We start from the raw sequence: 16,719 nt of genomic DNA on the forward strand, positions 1-16,719 counted from the left end.
AGTTGCCTTTAGTTGTGTGCCTCAAAAGTAAATTAGGTGGATTGCATTGACTGATTGCTAAATTGAGGCTGACTCTGCAAGTCTTTGTTTCTACTCTTCTGAAGAGGTCAGTGATGTTATATTAGAACTTGTATCACACGAATGAAGAGGGATAAACTATACCCAACGATATTAACTCATTCACTCCCTTTCCTAATTTTTTTCCAAGAGTTTTGTTTTGTTTTGGGAACAGGTGCTGAATATGCACGGAAAATGCCATCTGCAGCTACTTCTATTTTAATTATTAACAACTTAAATATTTAAATTCAGGGGCTGGAGTTGTGGCTCAGAGGTAGAGCACTCACCTAGCATGTGCGAGGACCTGGGTTCGATCCTCAGCACCACATAAAAATAAATAAATAAAATAAAGGTATTGTGTTCAACCACAACTAAAAAATAAAAATTAAAAAAATATATATATTTAAATTTTAAAATCAAGTTTTTCTTGAACTTTTTTTAGCTCAATATAGAAGACATAGGCTCAACTGACACATAAATTTAAAAGGTTTAATTTCACTAAAATTTAGCTCTACTATAACTCAGCCAAATAAATAATTTTACGTAATTTTAAAATATATTAACAAATCTAATATATCTGATTTTTTTCAAATGCCAAATGTCTATTGGGAACAACTTAAAGGTCCAATAAGAAGAACCTTTTAAAATACTCAGCACCTCTCTCTCTCTTTTTTGATGAAAATGTATTTATTCATTTCAAATTAATATCACAAATTTAATGTGTTAATTTTCTTAAGTGTGTTGTATACAAAAATGTCATTGCAGTTGTTACAAGACTTAGTCCTAAAATTAACCTTGAAAATTAGAATCTGCAAAAGACTCATTTGTTCATCCTTGGCTGGGGAAATCTGGGGAAACAGCACTAGGGACTCAAAACTAATTCCTAATCTTGGGAACTAAAATTTTTAATGGTAGAACAGGCCTAAAGATTAGAACAAAAACAAGCTCATCTGAATAAGATAGTAACTTTCAGAGGTGATAGGATAAAATGCCTTTGCAAACCCACAAAGGAATAGAAGTAAGCACAGAGACAGTAAAATTAAGCTAAACTTTGGGGCTAATTTTGGAACCTGGGAGACAAGATATGTGAAAGACCTCTCCTCTGTATGCTGTAATGCACTTTTGCTTGATTATAATATCATCTTTAATTAATGATATCCAGCTTACTTATCTTACAATGTGATTGGATTAATTCTGTGAACATGTAATTTAAAACTGCTTGGATGTTAGTGCAGGGTTAGTTCTTTGCTGGTTCCCCTTATCTGGACCCCAGATTTACAGAGAGGGACCATTTGAAATTACAGGAGATCGCAGCAGCAGCAGCAGCAGCAGGAGGAGGAGAAGGAGGAACTAGAACTGGCTGGAAGAAAGAGTTTCCAGTGGTTCCCTGCTCTCCCTTCCAGCCTCAAGGCTTCTGTGACCACAGTGGTTTGGCTGCAAAAGGGCATCAGCCAGGACCTCCTTCAGCTTTCTACAGGGCCAGATTCCTGGACATGTGATCTGTTGGTCATATGGAGCATGGCACTTAGAAGGACCCCACACTTGGCTTATTGCTCTGTTGGCGTGTTTTGAAATTCTCTCTCTCTCTCTCTCTCTCTCTCTCTCTCTCTCTCTTAAACAGAGGCCCCTGCATTCTCATTTTTCACTGGGCAGGGCAAATTATGTAGCCAGTCTCAGCTTTAGAACTCATTTAGATTTTTACTTCTGACAAACAGGAATGAAGTGTACCTGTGGCTAGGTGTTAGGCCAGGAATGAGCATCCTAGAACTGCCTTGATCTGCTTCCCTGCACATCTGCTCCTTCTCATTAATACTCATCAGTTGAGCTCCCACTAACTTTGGGGTACCGGCTGATCTCTACAGGGAATCCTGTTGAGTTGAATTTGACATCAGCAGCATTACCATTCAACAGCACCCTCCATGTTGCTATAGATGTAGCAGGATTAGTTTTGCCTGCAGTGTACAAAGGTGTACCCGCTCCAACTGGATCCTCCCTGGTGGGTAGCCTGGACCCTGAGAAGCCTTTCTTCCAGGATGGAGGGAGGACAGATAAACGGACACAAGGGTTTCGAAAAGGATAATGTCAACCAGAGATCAAGAGTGAATGCTCAAAGTGAACGTCTATCATTGAATGTTGGTTAACTTCCCTGACTGAGCCTCCTCCAAGGCTTCACCTGTGATTCCTGACCACAGCCACGCCTCCCCGACTTCGAAGGCGGGCGCTGCACGGTGTCCGCGCAGTCGGCGGAGGGTCCCGGCGGCACGGCGGCGGCGGCAGGAGGGGCGGGCCCGGGTCTGGCCCGCCCCGCGGCGGCCGGGGGTGGGGGCACTGGCCTATTACGGGATGGAAACTCCGGGTGTCCAGGGGGCGGGAGGAGAAAGAAGGGAGGTCTGCGCGCGGTGAAAGGCGCATTGATGAAGCCTGTGGCGGCCTCGGAGCACAGCAGGACTAGACGCTGACCAGGTCTGGCTTCTGCGGTCTGCTCCTCCGCCTACGCCTCTTGCTCCGCGGGGTCTAGCTGCCAGCGCCATGCACCCCCCAGGCGGTGCCACCTCCCCGCAGCGGGGGCTCGGCCTCCTGCTGTTGCTGCTGCTATTGCAGCTGCCCGCACCGTCGAGCGCCTCTGAGACCCCCAAGGGGAAGCAAAAGGCGCTGATCCGGCAGAGGGAGGTGGTGGACCTGGTGAGTTGGGGGACCCAGATCGGGGCTGCAGCACCAGAAGAGGGTACAGAGGGCACGGGTGAGGTCGTCTGTCCAGTTCTTAGGGGGAGAGTGACCGAACAGCTGTGTATTGTGTATATTGCGATCCCGTGGTTGTCCTGCTTTGTCTATGTATAAGGAAGGACCCGGGTTATGCATGCAGTGGAGTCTTGGAACTGGAGGGGAGACCAAAATCAGAGGCCATCGTGGGGCGGAGATGCGACGTGGGTCTGGTGGAACTCACCCAGTAATTTCTGGCCTCAGGGGAGGCCACCCTTGGGAGGGGTGAGAAAGGGTTAGGGTGGCAATGAGTGTAGAATAAAGATCTTGGGTAGGGAGAGTGGGCTAGAAAAGACCCTGGACGGCTTATCCCCTGGGCTTGGGCCAGGGCCTTGCAACGTGTCTTTTGTTGGGGCTGGTAGCCACGTCTTCCTGAAGGAAAGAATAAACAACCCCCACAAAGCATTCGTCCAACTCTTTGTAACTTGAAGACTATGAGTCACATTGGGTCATCTTCCTGGGGAGTATGGGCTGCAATTTACTTTGTTGGACAACCACAGCTGGGGCCAGGAAAGGTTCAGAGGGTTTAGGCCGGAAGGGCAAATGAAAGGTACCAGCACTGACACTTCAAAGACCCATTTCATTTGCTCTGTTTAGATGAGCAGTCAGGTCTTCAGCCTGTGGCCACCAGGTAGGAGCATCACAGTGGTGCTATGGGAGGAGAGCAAATAAGTAGCCCAAGTGCTTTCTGAGGGGCCAATCTGAGAGAAGGTCTGTTTACTTAAAGCTCTTTCCCTCTAAAAGCTAATAAACCCTTTGGGGGGTGGGGAGGCAGTGTCGTGTGGCAAGAGCAAGTCTTTCACAGATAACTGTAATCCTTGGCACATCACAAATTTCAACTCTTAGACCAGCCTCTTGCAGACGAATATGGTTGATAGGCATTGCAGGACATAAGACAGGAGACATGTATTGATTTTTTTTTTTTTAAGTTTCAAATTTGTTAAACTGCCTTTCTAAACTGGCAGCCAGTTCTATGCTGGATTCAACAGCGCTGGAAAAAAATTCCTGCTGTTTCACACAGCACTTTTTGGTGATAGGCTGTGTAATTTTGTTCCACAAAAGCAGACTATGTGTTCAGGACTACAGTTCTATTTTAAATCTCTAAATTGTTAAAACTGTACCAAATGGCTGTGGTTTCGTGTAGTTTGCATTTTATGAATGTGTAATTATGATCACAAAATACCCTTCTCCCCATAAAGCTAGCAATTTTCCCTCTCTAAGGATTTACAGTCCCTGTGGTTTGGCCACAACTCTAGCCCAACTTGGAAAAGCTTATTATGCAGCCAGGCTCAGGTGCATCCTGTGGCTTGGGTTTGGTTTGGGTGATAGAAAAAGTCCACGCAGTCATTTAGAAGGTTTCAACAGATTCTATAAAGCAACTTCTTTGTATAGGATCTTTCAAAGCCTTCCTTTCAAGTTCCCACCAAGTTCTGCCCCCTGGTGGCTAGTGAAAGAAAATGGGGTGGGGCAAATTTGAGCTTACCGGTTACATTTTTGATTTTATAGACATTTTTTGAGACTCTAAATGTGTTGGGCTAGCATTTTAAGGTGGATGAAGACAGATTTAATACCAGTCAAACCAAGTCCAATAAAGTCATGTGATCCCTGAAATGCAGTTTTTACATGGAAACATGGCACAATTGACATTTTGGGCCAGGTAATTCCTCATTGTGGGGATGTCCTGTGCATTGGTAACATGGTTAACATCATTTCTGACCTCTACCAACTAGATTCCATTGGTAATCTCCCCACAAAAATTGCAGCAACCCAGTGTCTGTGGACATTGCCAAGTGTCTCTTGGGAGACAAAACTGTCCCCAGTTGAGAATCATTAATAGTATGGAAAAATAATCCTTAATCCATGTAGCATCTTGCCTTGAGGAAAATAATAGTGAAAAAAATAAAGAGTAGCAAAAGAAATTTTACTGTTTATTCCTTTACACGTTAAATATATGTCCAAATATGTATGCATGTATATATATATATACACACACACACACACACATCTATATCTATCTATCTATCTATCTATCTGCAAGTGAAGTGAATGAAATTACTAAAATGAAAATTAATTCTAATGTATGCTAAACCTTAAAAAAAAGTTTTTATTTTGGCATGTCTTCAAATACTTTTGCAATTTTAAAATACTTTTGTTACTATTTATCTGAGTAAAGAAATAATAGTGCCTTTTTTGTCTTAAAGTAGGGAAAATGGCAATATCTAAATTACAAAATATCATGGACCAAAACAAAGATCAAGCTGGTGATGTGAGAAGCAAATTTGTTGGCAAACAGTCTAGTAGGATCCTTCATAGATAGTGTTATTATTGGATTTTGTAATCTGATCATGCCCAATCTCAGATTATAAGGTTAAAAGATAAGCTTTGACATTCTTTTACTATATAAAGAGCCTTGGATGTGTTCTCAATGAATAGTATATTTATACAGAATGATAATATTAGACAATTTATACAAATATCAAAAGTATTAAAGAATTTAAATGTATGCAATGAGTTTTGGAAAGTCTAATGAATGGCAACCCTGTTCCCATGTGAACTAATTCAAGGGTAGGCACAGGAATTGGACAGATGGAGCTCAAAATATCACCTTTGCTGCATGGCTCAGGTGTGCAAGCAATTGGGTTTGCTAATGCGCTCTTCCTCAAATCTAGACCCTTGTGGAGTCCAGTCAAGGAGACATCTATCCTGAGTCACAGCCTCATACTAGTTTTGGGGGATTAGAATGATAATGACTGGCATGTACAGTGTTTACTGTATTCCAAGCATTGTTCTAAGCACATTTTTTATATATGATGCACTTAAATCTTATATACACCCTACAAAATGGGAATCTTTGTTATTATCCTTATTTCACAGATAAGGAAATGGGCATCGAAATGTTGAGTAATTGGCCCTATCTTACATAGCTAATAAGGGGTGGAGCCAGGATTAAAATCCAAAGAAACTGGCTTTAAAATCCATGTATTCAAACTCTACAAAATACTCCCCACTACATACATATAAACAACCACCGCAAAACAGAGAATCCTAGCACTTACACATGGTTTGATATGTGATTGCACCCCTACTGAGGACCGATGGTCATATGGAACTAAGCCACTTACTTCTTTTTGGGAAGGCAGGGTGGGTTAAAGACCAGAAGTGTTACCCTTGTACTACTTCCTCCATATAAAAATGATTCAGAGGGTTTAGGCCAGCATGGCAAATGAAAGGTCCCAGTGCAGACCTTTCAACAAGTGGAGGATATGTACATCCAACGTAGAGCTGTTACCAGTACAAGGTAATTCTTGACTGCTAAGATTTTATTTTACAAATCTGACCTTACGCAATTCACTGTAGGGAATAATAACTCAGAAGAAAAAAGCTATATAGATGAAGATTTTCATTACAATATTAATGATAGGAAAAAACAAGTAAATTTAATATCCAAAGATGGTGCACTGTTTGCATGAACTGTAAGGAGAGTATAATTATGAAGTTCAAGTCCCTTTATAACCTCTATAAGGTTAGGAGAAAAAAGGCAGAATATGAAATTATATCTATCTAGGAATACAGCTATTTAAAATTATATGTGCTTTAATGAGCAGTGGAAAGAAACAGGCAAATGAAAACAATGAAATAATTTTTAAAAGAATTATCTATAAGATCTTACCTAGAACATGGACAAGTGGTTTGAAGGGATTCAAATAAATGCAATTTTAATCATTATATTGAATCTTTGAAGCTTATGGTGATGAGAGTTATTTTCTCCTTTCCTTTCTTGCTGTAGTACAATGGAATGTGTTTACAAGGACCAGCAGGGGTGCCTGGTCGTGATGGGAATCCTGGGGCCAATGGCATTCCAGGTACCCCTGGGATCCCAGGTCGGGATGGATTCAAAGGAGAAAAGGGGGAGTGCCTGAGAGAAACCTTTGAGGAGTCCTGGACCCCTAACTACAAGCAGTGTTCATGGAATTCACTGAATTATGGCATAGATCTTGGAAAAATTGCTGTAAGTAAAGTCTGAATTACTTTCAAGTTGAAGCAAAACTTTAGGATTTTATATTCGACTGTTAATTTTCTAGGTAGGATTTTATTGTGGTTTATTTTTTTTTTAACCAAAAGACTAAAAAATAAAATAAGGAGCAGGTAACATATAACTTTTAACTTAAAATTAATGAAAAAGTTGATAACATTTCAGTTAATTTCATAAAAGTATTTTAAGACAAATTACTTTTATGTTTTTTAACCATAATATTTAAAATAAGTTACTCTTGTTTTTTAAATGCAAGCAAAAAAAAAGAGAACATAGGTTTTCTAATCTTTTCATAAAGTGAATTTAAATTTAAATCAGTCTTAGAAATTCTTCTGTGGGCTTCAGACCTAAAAACAGAAAAAGTTTCCAAGAATTACCACATTATAGGATCTGCAAATGGGAAGTCCATTGGTATTTGTCCTTATTCCAGGTAGTATGCTCAGCTTAAAATTGCTAAAGAGAAGTGAAATGTACCAGATGGAGTTTACTATAACCATTTAAAATTATCCTGCAACATTTTGTATGTGTGTAGGGGGATTACTCAAAATAGCATGTCTGATGTCTGGCAATGCATTTTGATTGCATTTAGTTTTCTCTCTCTCTCTCAAAATAGCATGTCTGATGTCTGGCAATGCATTTTGATTGCATTTAGTTGTGTCTCTCTCTCTCTCTCTCTCTCTCTCTCTCTCTCTCTCTTTAACTTGAACTCAGTGCATTACTACTGAGCTACATCCTCATCCCTTTATAAATTTTTTTGTTTTGAGACAGGATCCCCATAAATGCTGAGGCTGGCCTTGAACTTGCAAACTTCCTATTTCAGCCTCCCAAATCGCTGGGATTATATAGGCATACACCATCACACCTGGCATGATTCAGTCACTTTGATTAGTGTTCTTCTAAAGTAATTGGGGCTGAACAGAGTTGAAGTTGTACTATTTTATAAATCATCATCATTTGTTGATCAACTCTGATGTGATTCCACATGTACACCACAATACCTCATGATTTTAACTACTACTACCACTCCTAGGCAAATAGAAGAGATTTTATTTTTATAAAGTATTCGAGTCTTGCAATCTGCACATTATCCCTGTTCCTCATCTCAGACTATTATCTATAAAGAGTTTGAGACTGACTTCATTTTCTGATAGAAGTTCCATCTAGCTGCCATAGTATTGGTGACTGTGAGCTTTTTCTCTGTTCATAGGTAATTTCTTAGAAAGCATTTTTTAAAAAATGTTGCCTAGTTATTTAAACATCTGACATTGATAAAATGCTCACTTATTTAGAGTTGTTCATCACGAGTTGTTGAGTTCTTTCTAAAAGCTATGCTAATGGATGCTGCCTTATTAATATGTTTTTGAGTTCTTTTAAAGGTAATCAGAATGAGTACAGGATCTTTTAAAAAATACTTGATTTCTTCAAGTAAAAGATTATAGAGCCATAAGTGAAAAGATAAATTTTTCAAAGACTAATTAGAGGAAAAAAAAAAGAATCTTGGAGTTAAGATTGTGTCATAGAGGTAAAGTCTAATGCTTTACCCCCTTATACTGTTTGCTCAAAGAGGTCTAGTCAGAGATGTATGGACAGCGCTAGCCTAGAATGCAAGTTCCCTGAAGGCAGGGATTATATTTTGTTAACTGCTGCATCCATATCAGCTAGCACATAGTTGGTGCTTAGTATTTTTTTTAATATTTATTTTTTAGTTGTAGTTGGACACAATACCTTTATTTATTTATTTTTATGTGGTGCTGAGGATGGAACCAAGGGCCGCGCACGTGTTAGGCGAGCGCTCTACTGCTGAGCCACAATCCCAGCACTCCCTGGCCCCCGTGCTTAGTATTTTTTGAATAGAAAAAGAAAAGTAAGGCTGGGGATGTAGTTCAGTTGGTAGAGTGCTTGCTTGCCTCGCATGCACACAGCCATGGGTTCAAACCCCAACACCACACACACACACAAAAAAGTATATAGAACGGTTGGTTGAAAATACTGAAGACTAGCTGTTTTTGGTAAATCTGAAAGATACATTAATGAAGTGATGAATTCTAAGAAAGCCATTATTTGATTTTCTTAGAGTTCTTATATCTTATATTAAAGTTTATCTCATAAGGAATTTCCCTTTGTAAAAGTTAAGCTTTTTAAATACATTGGAGAGAAGAATAATTAAGTAAAATTCACAATATAATTTCAAAGTCTCTTTTTAACAAACAGGGAAAGTGTTAATCAAATTGCGTTTTTCCGTTTGTGGCAGGAGTGTACATTTACAAAGATGCGCTCTAACAGTGCTCTGCGCGTTTTGTTCAGTGGCTCACTTCGACTGAAGTGCAGGAACGCCTGCTGTCAGCGTTGGTACTTCACATTCAATGGAGCTGAATGTTCAGGACCTCTTCCCATCGAAGCCATCATTTATTTGGACCAAGGAAGCCCTGAACTGAATTCAACAATTAACATTCATCGAACTTCTTCTGGTATGTAAAATAGTGACATTACCTCAGATCAGTCATAGTTTTAACCCAGTTCCACTATCCTGTTGAGTCACTAGCCCACTATGAAGGGATCTCTAGTAAATTTGCAGTTTATGGTCCTCCACCCTGGGGTGCACTTCAAAATTACACAGGATCTTTTTTAAAAAATGTATGGATACATGGGTCCCATCTCTGACCAATTGACTCAGAATCTCTCGGGCACAGTAATGAGAACACCAGAGTGAGTGAGACTGTGGGCCCACCGCTTAGTTCCCCCGACTTTAGAAGAGACCTGAATCAGTGCCAGGTGCCTGGATTCTGATGGATTGCCCTGGATTCCATTAGCTAATGGAAGCAGATTGCTTCAGATCTACATCCCATAGGCTGCTGGAATGACTAATCTCAACCAAATGGGAATCCTAACCAGTCATATGAAAGCACTAACCTTGAATAGAAAACCTAAGCAGTCACTATATTACTTTTATACCAAGACTTATTGTCTTAAAGAATCTGCCAACCTATAATTCCTCTTCCCCCTTCACACACATATTTTTGCCTGTTATGATGACCCTGCTGGAATTTTGTTTTCCTTTTAGGTGTAGGTGAAAACCCTTAGTAAGATAAAATGCAAGTTGTGTATTTGTATGTGAAAGAGTCCAGAGGACATGCAAAAAGGTGCATAATTATAAGGAATGAGAACAGAAGAGGGAACAGGGATTTATTTTTTTTAATAAATTTATTTTTTTTACTTTTTTAAAAAATTGTTCTAGTTAGTTACACATGACAATAGAATGTATTTTGACACATTATATGTAAACAGTATAATTTCTTATTCTTCAGGTTGTACATGATGTAGAATTACACCAGTCAAGTAATCATATATGCACATAGGGTATTAATGTCCAATTCATTCTACCTCTCTCCCCTCCCTTCACTCCCCTTTAATCTAAAGTACCTCTGTTTTTCCCTAGTCCTCGTACCGTTATGTGAATTAGCATCCACATATCAGACAAAATATTTGGCCTTTGGTTCTGGCTTATTTTGCTTAGCATGATATTCTCCAGCTCCATCTATTCATCACCAAATGCCATAATTTCATTTTTCTTTAAGACTGAGTAATATTCCATTGTGTATATATACCACATTCTCTTTATCTAGTCATCTGTTGAAGGGCACCTAGGTTGGTTTCACAGTTTAGCTGTTGTGAATTGAGCTGCTGTAAACATTGATGTGGCTGCATCATCATAGAATGTTGCTTTTAAGTCCTTTGGGTATAAACTAAGGAGTGGGATAATTGGGTCAAATGGTGGTTCCATTCCAAGTTTTCAGAGGACTCTACATTACTGCTTTCCATAGTGGTTGCATCAATTTGCAGTCCCACCAACAATGTATGAGTGTACCTTTTTCCCCACATCCTCACCAACATTTATTGTTGCTTGTGGTTTTGATCATTGCCATTCTGACTGGAATGAGATGAAATCTCAGTGTAGTTTTTATTTGCATTTCTCTATATGAAAAATACATGAACATTTTTTCATATATTTGTTGATGGATTGTATTTATTCTGTGAAGTGTCTGTTCAAATCCTTAGCCCATTTATTGATTGGGTTATTTGCTTTTTGATCTTATGTTTTTTTGAGTTCTTTATATATAATGGAGATTGATGCTGTATCTGAGGTACATGTGGTTAAAATTTTCCCATTCTGTAGGCTCTCTCTTCATGTTGTTTCCTTTGCTGAGAAACTTTTTAGTTTGATTACATCCCATTTATTGATTCTTGATTTTACTTCATGTGCTTTAGGGGTCTGGTTAAGGAAGTCAGCTCCTAAGCTGACATGGTAGAGATTTAGGCCTACTTTTTCTTCTATTAGGCACAGGGTCTCTGGGTGCCTAAGTCCTTGATTCACTTTGAGTTGATTTTTGTGCAGGGTGAGAGAGAGGGGTTAAATTTCATTTTGCTACATATGGATTTCCAGTTTTCTCAGAACCATCTGTTGAAGAGGCTATCTTTTCTCCATTGTATGTTTTTGGTGCCTTTGTCTAGAATGAGATAACTGTATTTATGTGGGTTTGTCTCTGTGTCTTCTATTCTGTACCACTGGTCTACAAGTTATTTTGGTGCCAATACCATGCCATTTGTTACTATGGCTCTGTAGTATAATTTAAGGGCTGGTATTGTGATGCCTCCTGCTTCAGTTTTCTTGGTAAGGATTGCTTTGGCTATTCTGAACCTCTCATTTTTTCAAATGAATTTAATGACTACGTTTTCTATTTCTATAAAGAATGTCATTGGGATTTTAATAGGAATTCCATTAAATCTGGATAGTGCTTTGATAGTATGGCCATTTTGACAATGTTAATTCTGCCTATCCAAGAACATGGGCGATCTTTCCATCTTTTAAGGCCTTCTTCTATTTCTTTATTTGGTATTCTGTAGTTTTCATTGTAAAGATCTTTCACCTCTTCTGTTAGTTTGATTCCCAAATATTTTATTTATTTGAGGCTATTGTGAATGGGGTAGTTTTCCTGATTTCTCTTTCAGTGGATTCATCACTGATGTATAGGAACATATTTGATTTATGGGTGTTAATTTTATATCCTGCTTCTTTGCTGAATTCATTTATTAGTTCTAAAAGTTTTCTGATAGAATTTTTTGGATCTTCTAAATATAGAATGGTGCATTATCTTTTTAATATGTTGATTGCGATTTGACAGAATTTTATTGAGAATTTTTTGCATCTATGTTCATCAGAGATATTGGTCTGAAGTTTTCTTTCCTTGATGTGTCTTTGCCTGGTTTTGGTATCAGAGTGATACAAGCTTCACAGAATGAGTTTGGAAGGATTCCCTCTTTTTCTATTTCATGGAATAATTTGAGGAGTATTGGTGTTAATGCTTAAAATAAATTATTTATTATAAGGAAAGTCTGTATAAAATGGAATTCCCAGATTAAAGGGCTGGTATAATGATTATGTTAGAATTTCTTTTAATATTATAAAAGTCCTTTCTTCTACTTGAGTAGCATCAACTGTACAGATAAGTGTTTGGAAGGAGTTTCTTAAAAACAATTTTTAAAAAGACTTGCATATCTTGGTTCAGGCCTCTTCCAAATTTGGAAAGCCTTGGCTTTTAAAAGTATAGGGTTCCTTTGTTTAGTAAATAAATTGCTTTTTGATTTCAGGCTATCTCTGTAAGTAAACAGACTCTGGTTTTATGATTGAAACCTGTAAGAAAAGTTAAGCTTGTATCACAAAACAGCTATGCATACATCTTTTAAAAGTATTTATGTACCAAGAAAAACAAATAAAAGTACATAACTTTATTATGAAACCCTTATCAGGTATTAGAATTTTAGTTAGCTTTATATTAAACAGAATTATAACCTAGCTTTCTAAAGTAAATACAAAGTGAATGGTTTTGCTCTGGTTTTTGAAGACTTTAACTGTCATTTGTTTTGCAGTGGAAGGACTCTGTGAAGGGATCGGTGCTGGATTAGTGGATGTTGCTATCTGGGTTGGTACTTGTTCAGATTACCCAAAAGGAGATGCTTCTACTGGATGGAATTCAGTGTCTCGCATCATTATTGAAGAACTACCCAAATAAATTTTTCATTCCCTACCTCTTTTTTTTTTTTTGAATCATTCCTTTGGTTCATTTAAATGACATTTAAAAAACTATTTTATACATATATTTGAGTGAAAAACAAAGCAAAAAATGTTTACAGACCAAAGTGTGATTTCACACTTTTTTTAAACCTAGTACTATCCATTTTATTTCAATCAAAATGGTTTCAGGATTTTTTTAGTTGATTAGAATCCTTTCCTCCTATTCACATTCTCTGAACCTATAGTTGGAATATCATTGTGGTCTTTAGTTTTTCCTATTCTGTTAGCATAGCCTTTTAAAAAAATATCCAAATTACCAGTTTTTGTACAAGCTGTAAATGTTTAAAATTGTTTTATATCTGTTAAATAAAACTTATTTGAAACAAATTTCCTTAAATTAATTTCCACTAAAAATTGAAGTTTCCAGTATTTTATTTCTGAAGAGTACAAATCTAATTTTGTATTTATTCATTTAACAACTTATGAATTTCAGTATGGTGCCATATCTTGAAGAATACAAAGAGAAAAGGATGTCTAAGTGTTAGGAAATTGTAAGAGAACTGTAGGAATTTAATTTTTATTTAACAGAGTAAAAAGACATGGACTCTGGCTTCCAGTTGCTTACCCTTTGGTAGAAAGGATTAGACATACACAAAAATAAAAGTGTTGAAAGGGGGGGCTGGGGATGTGGCTCAAGCGGTAGCGCACTCGCCTGGCACGCGTGCGGCCCGGGTTCGATCCTCAGCACCACATACCAACAAAGATGTTGTGTCTGCCGAGAACTAAAAAAATAAATATTAAAAATTCTCTCTCTCTCTCTCTCTCACTCTCTCTCCTCTATCACTCTCTCTTTAAAAAAAAAGTGTTGAAAGGGATAGTGTAGGTCAAAGGAAGAAAGATCAGAAAGAATTCATGAAGGCTGGGTAGATGTAAGACTGATGAACTTAAGCAAATTATAGGCTTGAATTGGAATTATTAGTATGAACTAATAAAATACTTTATCTTTAAGTAAAGCCAGAAAACAGTAAGGACATAATCTTTTAGCCTTGAACTGAAAGGCCTTGGAACAATGATCAGTCCAGTGACACTCAGATTATGATCCCAATACTTTGCTACTAAAAGGATCTTTAAAAAATGGGTGATTTGGGGACAGGAAATGTATCTGAGCCTGGAACACTTTGCCATACTTGAAAATAAGGCAACTATGAAAGACAAGTCAAAAGGCTCTTAAAGAGCCAGCTGGAACTGTTTCCCATTGGCAAGGATGACATGATTTGAGCATAAATAAAAATAATAACTACAGTGGTTTGAAACATATCAAGCATGTTTCAGTGCATGCATTCATAATATATTAAAATAAATTTTATTGGTCAACTTATAGGATACTAGCAAACTGGCTTGTTACTTTGAAAATTGGTAAATAGAACCAAACTTTGTTCTGCCAAGTTTTTATGAAATATAACTCTGTAACCAAATAGTTGATGAAGGGGAACTTCTCATTATAGAAATACATATACACATACACACAGTATTATGTATCTTATAGCAATATCCTACATTGCTATAACTAATAAAAGTAATAACATTACTTTTTTTTCAACCCTATGAATGAAGGAATCTAACAATATTCATCAATGACTGATAACATTCCCAAAACAGTTTAATGCCTTCTAATAAACAGAATTATAACCTAATAAAATTACATGGCACCATCCAGGAAGTAGTTTTTCCAGGAAATCAAACCTGGATCTGCTTTTGCCTCCAGATCTAATCATTAGTTTGTAGGAAATACAGGAGATAAAAGAACATGTTCATTGACACCAAAGATACAACGAGAAAAATTCAGACTTGAAAGACAAGTTGGCTTTTTCAACAAATAAATTGCAAGAAAAAAAAACATGTATTAAAAGAGACTTAAGATTACAACAACCAATTAAAACGTTTGCATTATTTGGACAGATTCAAGCAAACCATAAACACAAACCAAGAACAAAATTTCCTTGAGATAACTGACATTTGAACACTGTCTAGATATTTAATGGTATTAAATAATTGTTACTGAGGTCCAATAATGGTTATTTTAAAATAATACTTGCTGGGGCTGGGGTTGTAGCTCAGTGGTAGAGCACTTGCCTAGCATGTGTGAGGCCCTGAGTTCTATCCCCAACACACATGTAAAACTAAAACAAAATAAATGCACTGTGTCCATCTATTAAAAAAAGTTTGCTGAAGAAAAATTGATATGATGCCTGAAATCAACTTCAAAATAATCTGAAAAGGGGAAGTAGGAGGGTCTAGATAAAATAATATTGAAGATAGTAGATATTAACCCCCCAAAATGTGACAAAGAGCAGGGATTAAAAACATTTTGGGTGAGAGAAAGAATATTAGTTAAGATTCTAGGGTAGGAAGTCATGTTTAGAGAACAACAGGTTGAGCTCAAAGCATGTGTGTAGGAAAAGAGAGAGAGAAATTCTGGAAAGGAGGTTGAGAAAATGCTGTGGAAGTCAATACCTGATTTGTCTGTAGAGCAGCAGAGTGCTATTGACAGTTGGACAGAAGAACACAGCCAGGCACAGCGGTAAACACATGTAATTCCAGCAACTTGGCAGGGTAAGGCAGGAAGATCACAATTTGAGACCAGCTTCAGCATTTTAGCAAACCTCTGTCACAAAATAAAAAAATAAAAATAAAAAAGCACAGGGATATAGCTCAGCTGTAAAACACCCTTGAGTTCAATCCTCAGTACCAAATAAACAAAAATCAAAACAAATTTTGATAGCTCGGTGAAAAAAAAAGAAAATTAGAGGTCCAAAGACTGAAGGCAGGCTAGATGATGAGGCTGTTGAGACAACAAAAAGTCAAACCCACAATCAAAAAGTGGGCAAAAGAAAGAAATGAGTAGGCATTACTCCAAAGAAGATACAAACACATGAAAAAACTCAACATCATTAGCCATTACAGAAATGTAAGTTAAAATCATAATGATTTAACCACTTTATACCCACTAGTATGGCTATAATTTAAAAAAATGGAAAATGTTGGTAAGAGTGTGAGAAACTAGAACTCTTAATAACATTGCTGGTGGGAATATAAAAAGATACAGACTAATGAGAAACAGTTTGGTAGTTCCTCAATGTTAAATGTAGAATTACCATATGACCCAGCATTTCTATCCCTAGATATATATCCAAAAGAACTGAAAACAGGTTTATAAACAAAAACTTGACCATGAATATTCATAGCCATATTATTCACAATAGTCAAAAGGTTCAAACAACCAAAATGCCCATTAACTGAAAAAAATGAATAAAAATATAGGGTATGAATGAATACAATAGATATTATTTAGCCATAAAAAGGAATGAAGTACTGATATGTGAATGAATCTAAAAACATACTAAACAGAGGAAGCCAGACTCAAAACGCCATGTTATAGCAGACTGGTGTTTGCTGGGGGCTGTGGAAGGAAGAATGGGGAACAACTGTTCACTAAATACAGAATTTCCTTTAGAGATGTTGAAAATGTTCTGGAACTATATGATGGTGATGGTTGCATAACATTATGAAGCACTAAATGCAACTGAATTGTATAAATTGAATAAAATGGCAAGCTTTTGGCACATACATTATACATGGGGTGGTCGGGGGTGGGAGAAGCTACTGGAATGGTATGGCTTTAAGAAATTGATGACCCTAGGAATAAAAGAGTGCACCTATTTGAAAGAAGTCCAAAAGAGACTCAAGAGGAAACTGGATATAGGAAAATGGATCACATGAGAACCAAGTATCACTTTTT

At 37.4% G+C, this 16,719-nt stretch overlaps 1 protein-coding gene across 1 annotated transcript; it reads left to right on the plus strand.

Moving 5' to 3' along the window:
• The first annotated feature begins 2,325 nt into the window (after positions 1-2,325).
• On the plus strand, positions 2,326-13,247 carry CTHRC1 (collagen triple helix repeat containing 1). Its single transcript, XM_081266277.1, has 4 exons — positions 2,326-2,739; positions 6,605-6,826; positions 9,102-9,318; positions 12,776-13,247. Exons 1-4 carry the CDS (start codon positions 2,587-2,589, stop codon positions 12,916-12,918), a joined length of 735 nt encoding a protein of 244 aa, XP_081122403.1. The 5' UTR covers positions 2,326-2,586; the 3' UTR covers positions 12,919-13,247.
• The last annotated feature ends 3,472 nt before the right edge of the window (positions 13,248-16,719 follow it).

Source organism: Spermophilus citellus (genome assembly GCF_964194105.1).
Source record: "Spermophilus citellus genome assembly, chromosome: 14".
Taxonomy (NCBI): domain Eukaryota; kingdom Metazoa; phylum Chordata; class Mammalia; order Rodentia; family Sciuridae; genus Spermophilus; species Spermophilus citellus.

Bases quoted from the DNA above. Each gene is read 5' to 3' on its own strand.
- CTHRC1 (XM_081266277.1), top strand. From the start codon at position 2,587: ATGCACCCCCCAGGCGGTGCCACCTCCCCGCAGCGGGGGCTCGGCCTC. The intron at 2,740-6,604 runs GTGAGTTGGGGG...TTCTTGCTGTAG, and splicing joins AGAGGGAGGTGGTGGACCTG to TACAATGGAATGTGTTTACA. The intron at 9,319-12,775 runs GTATGTAAAATA...TTTGTTTTGCAG, and splicing joins CATTCATCGAACTTCTTCTG to TGGAAGGACTCTGTGAAGGG.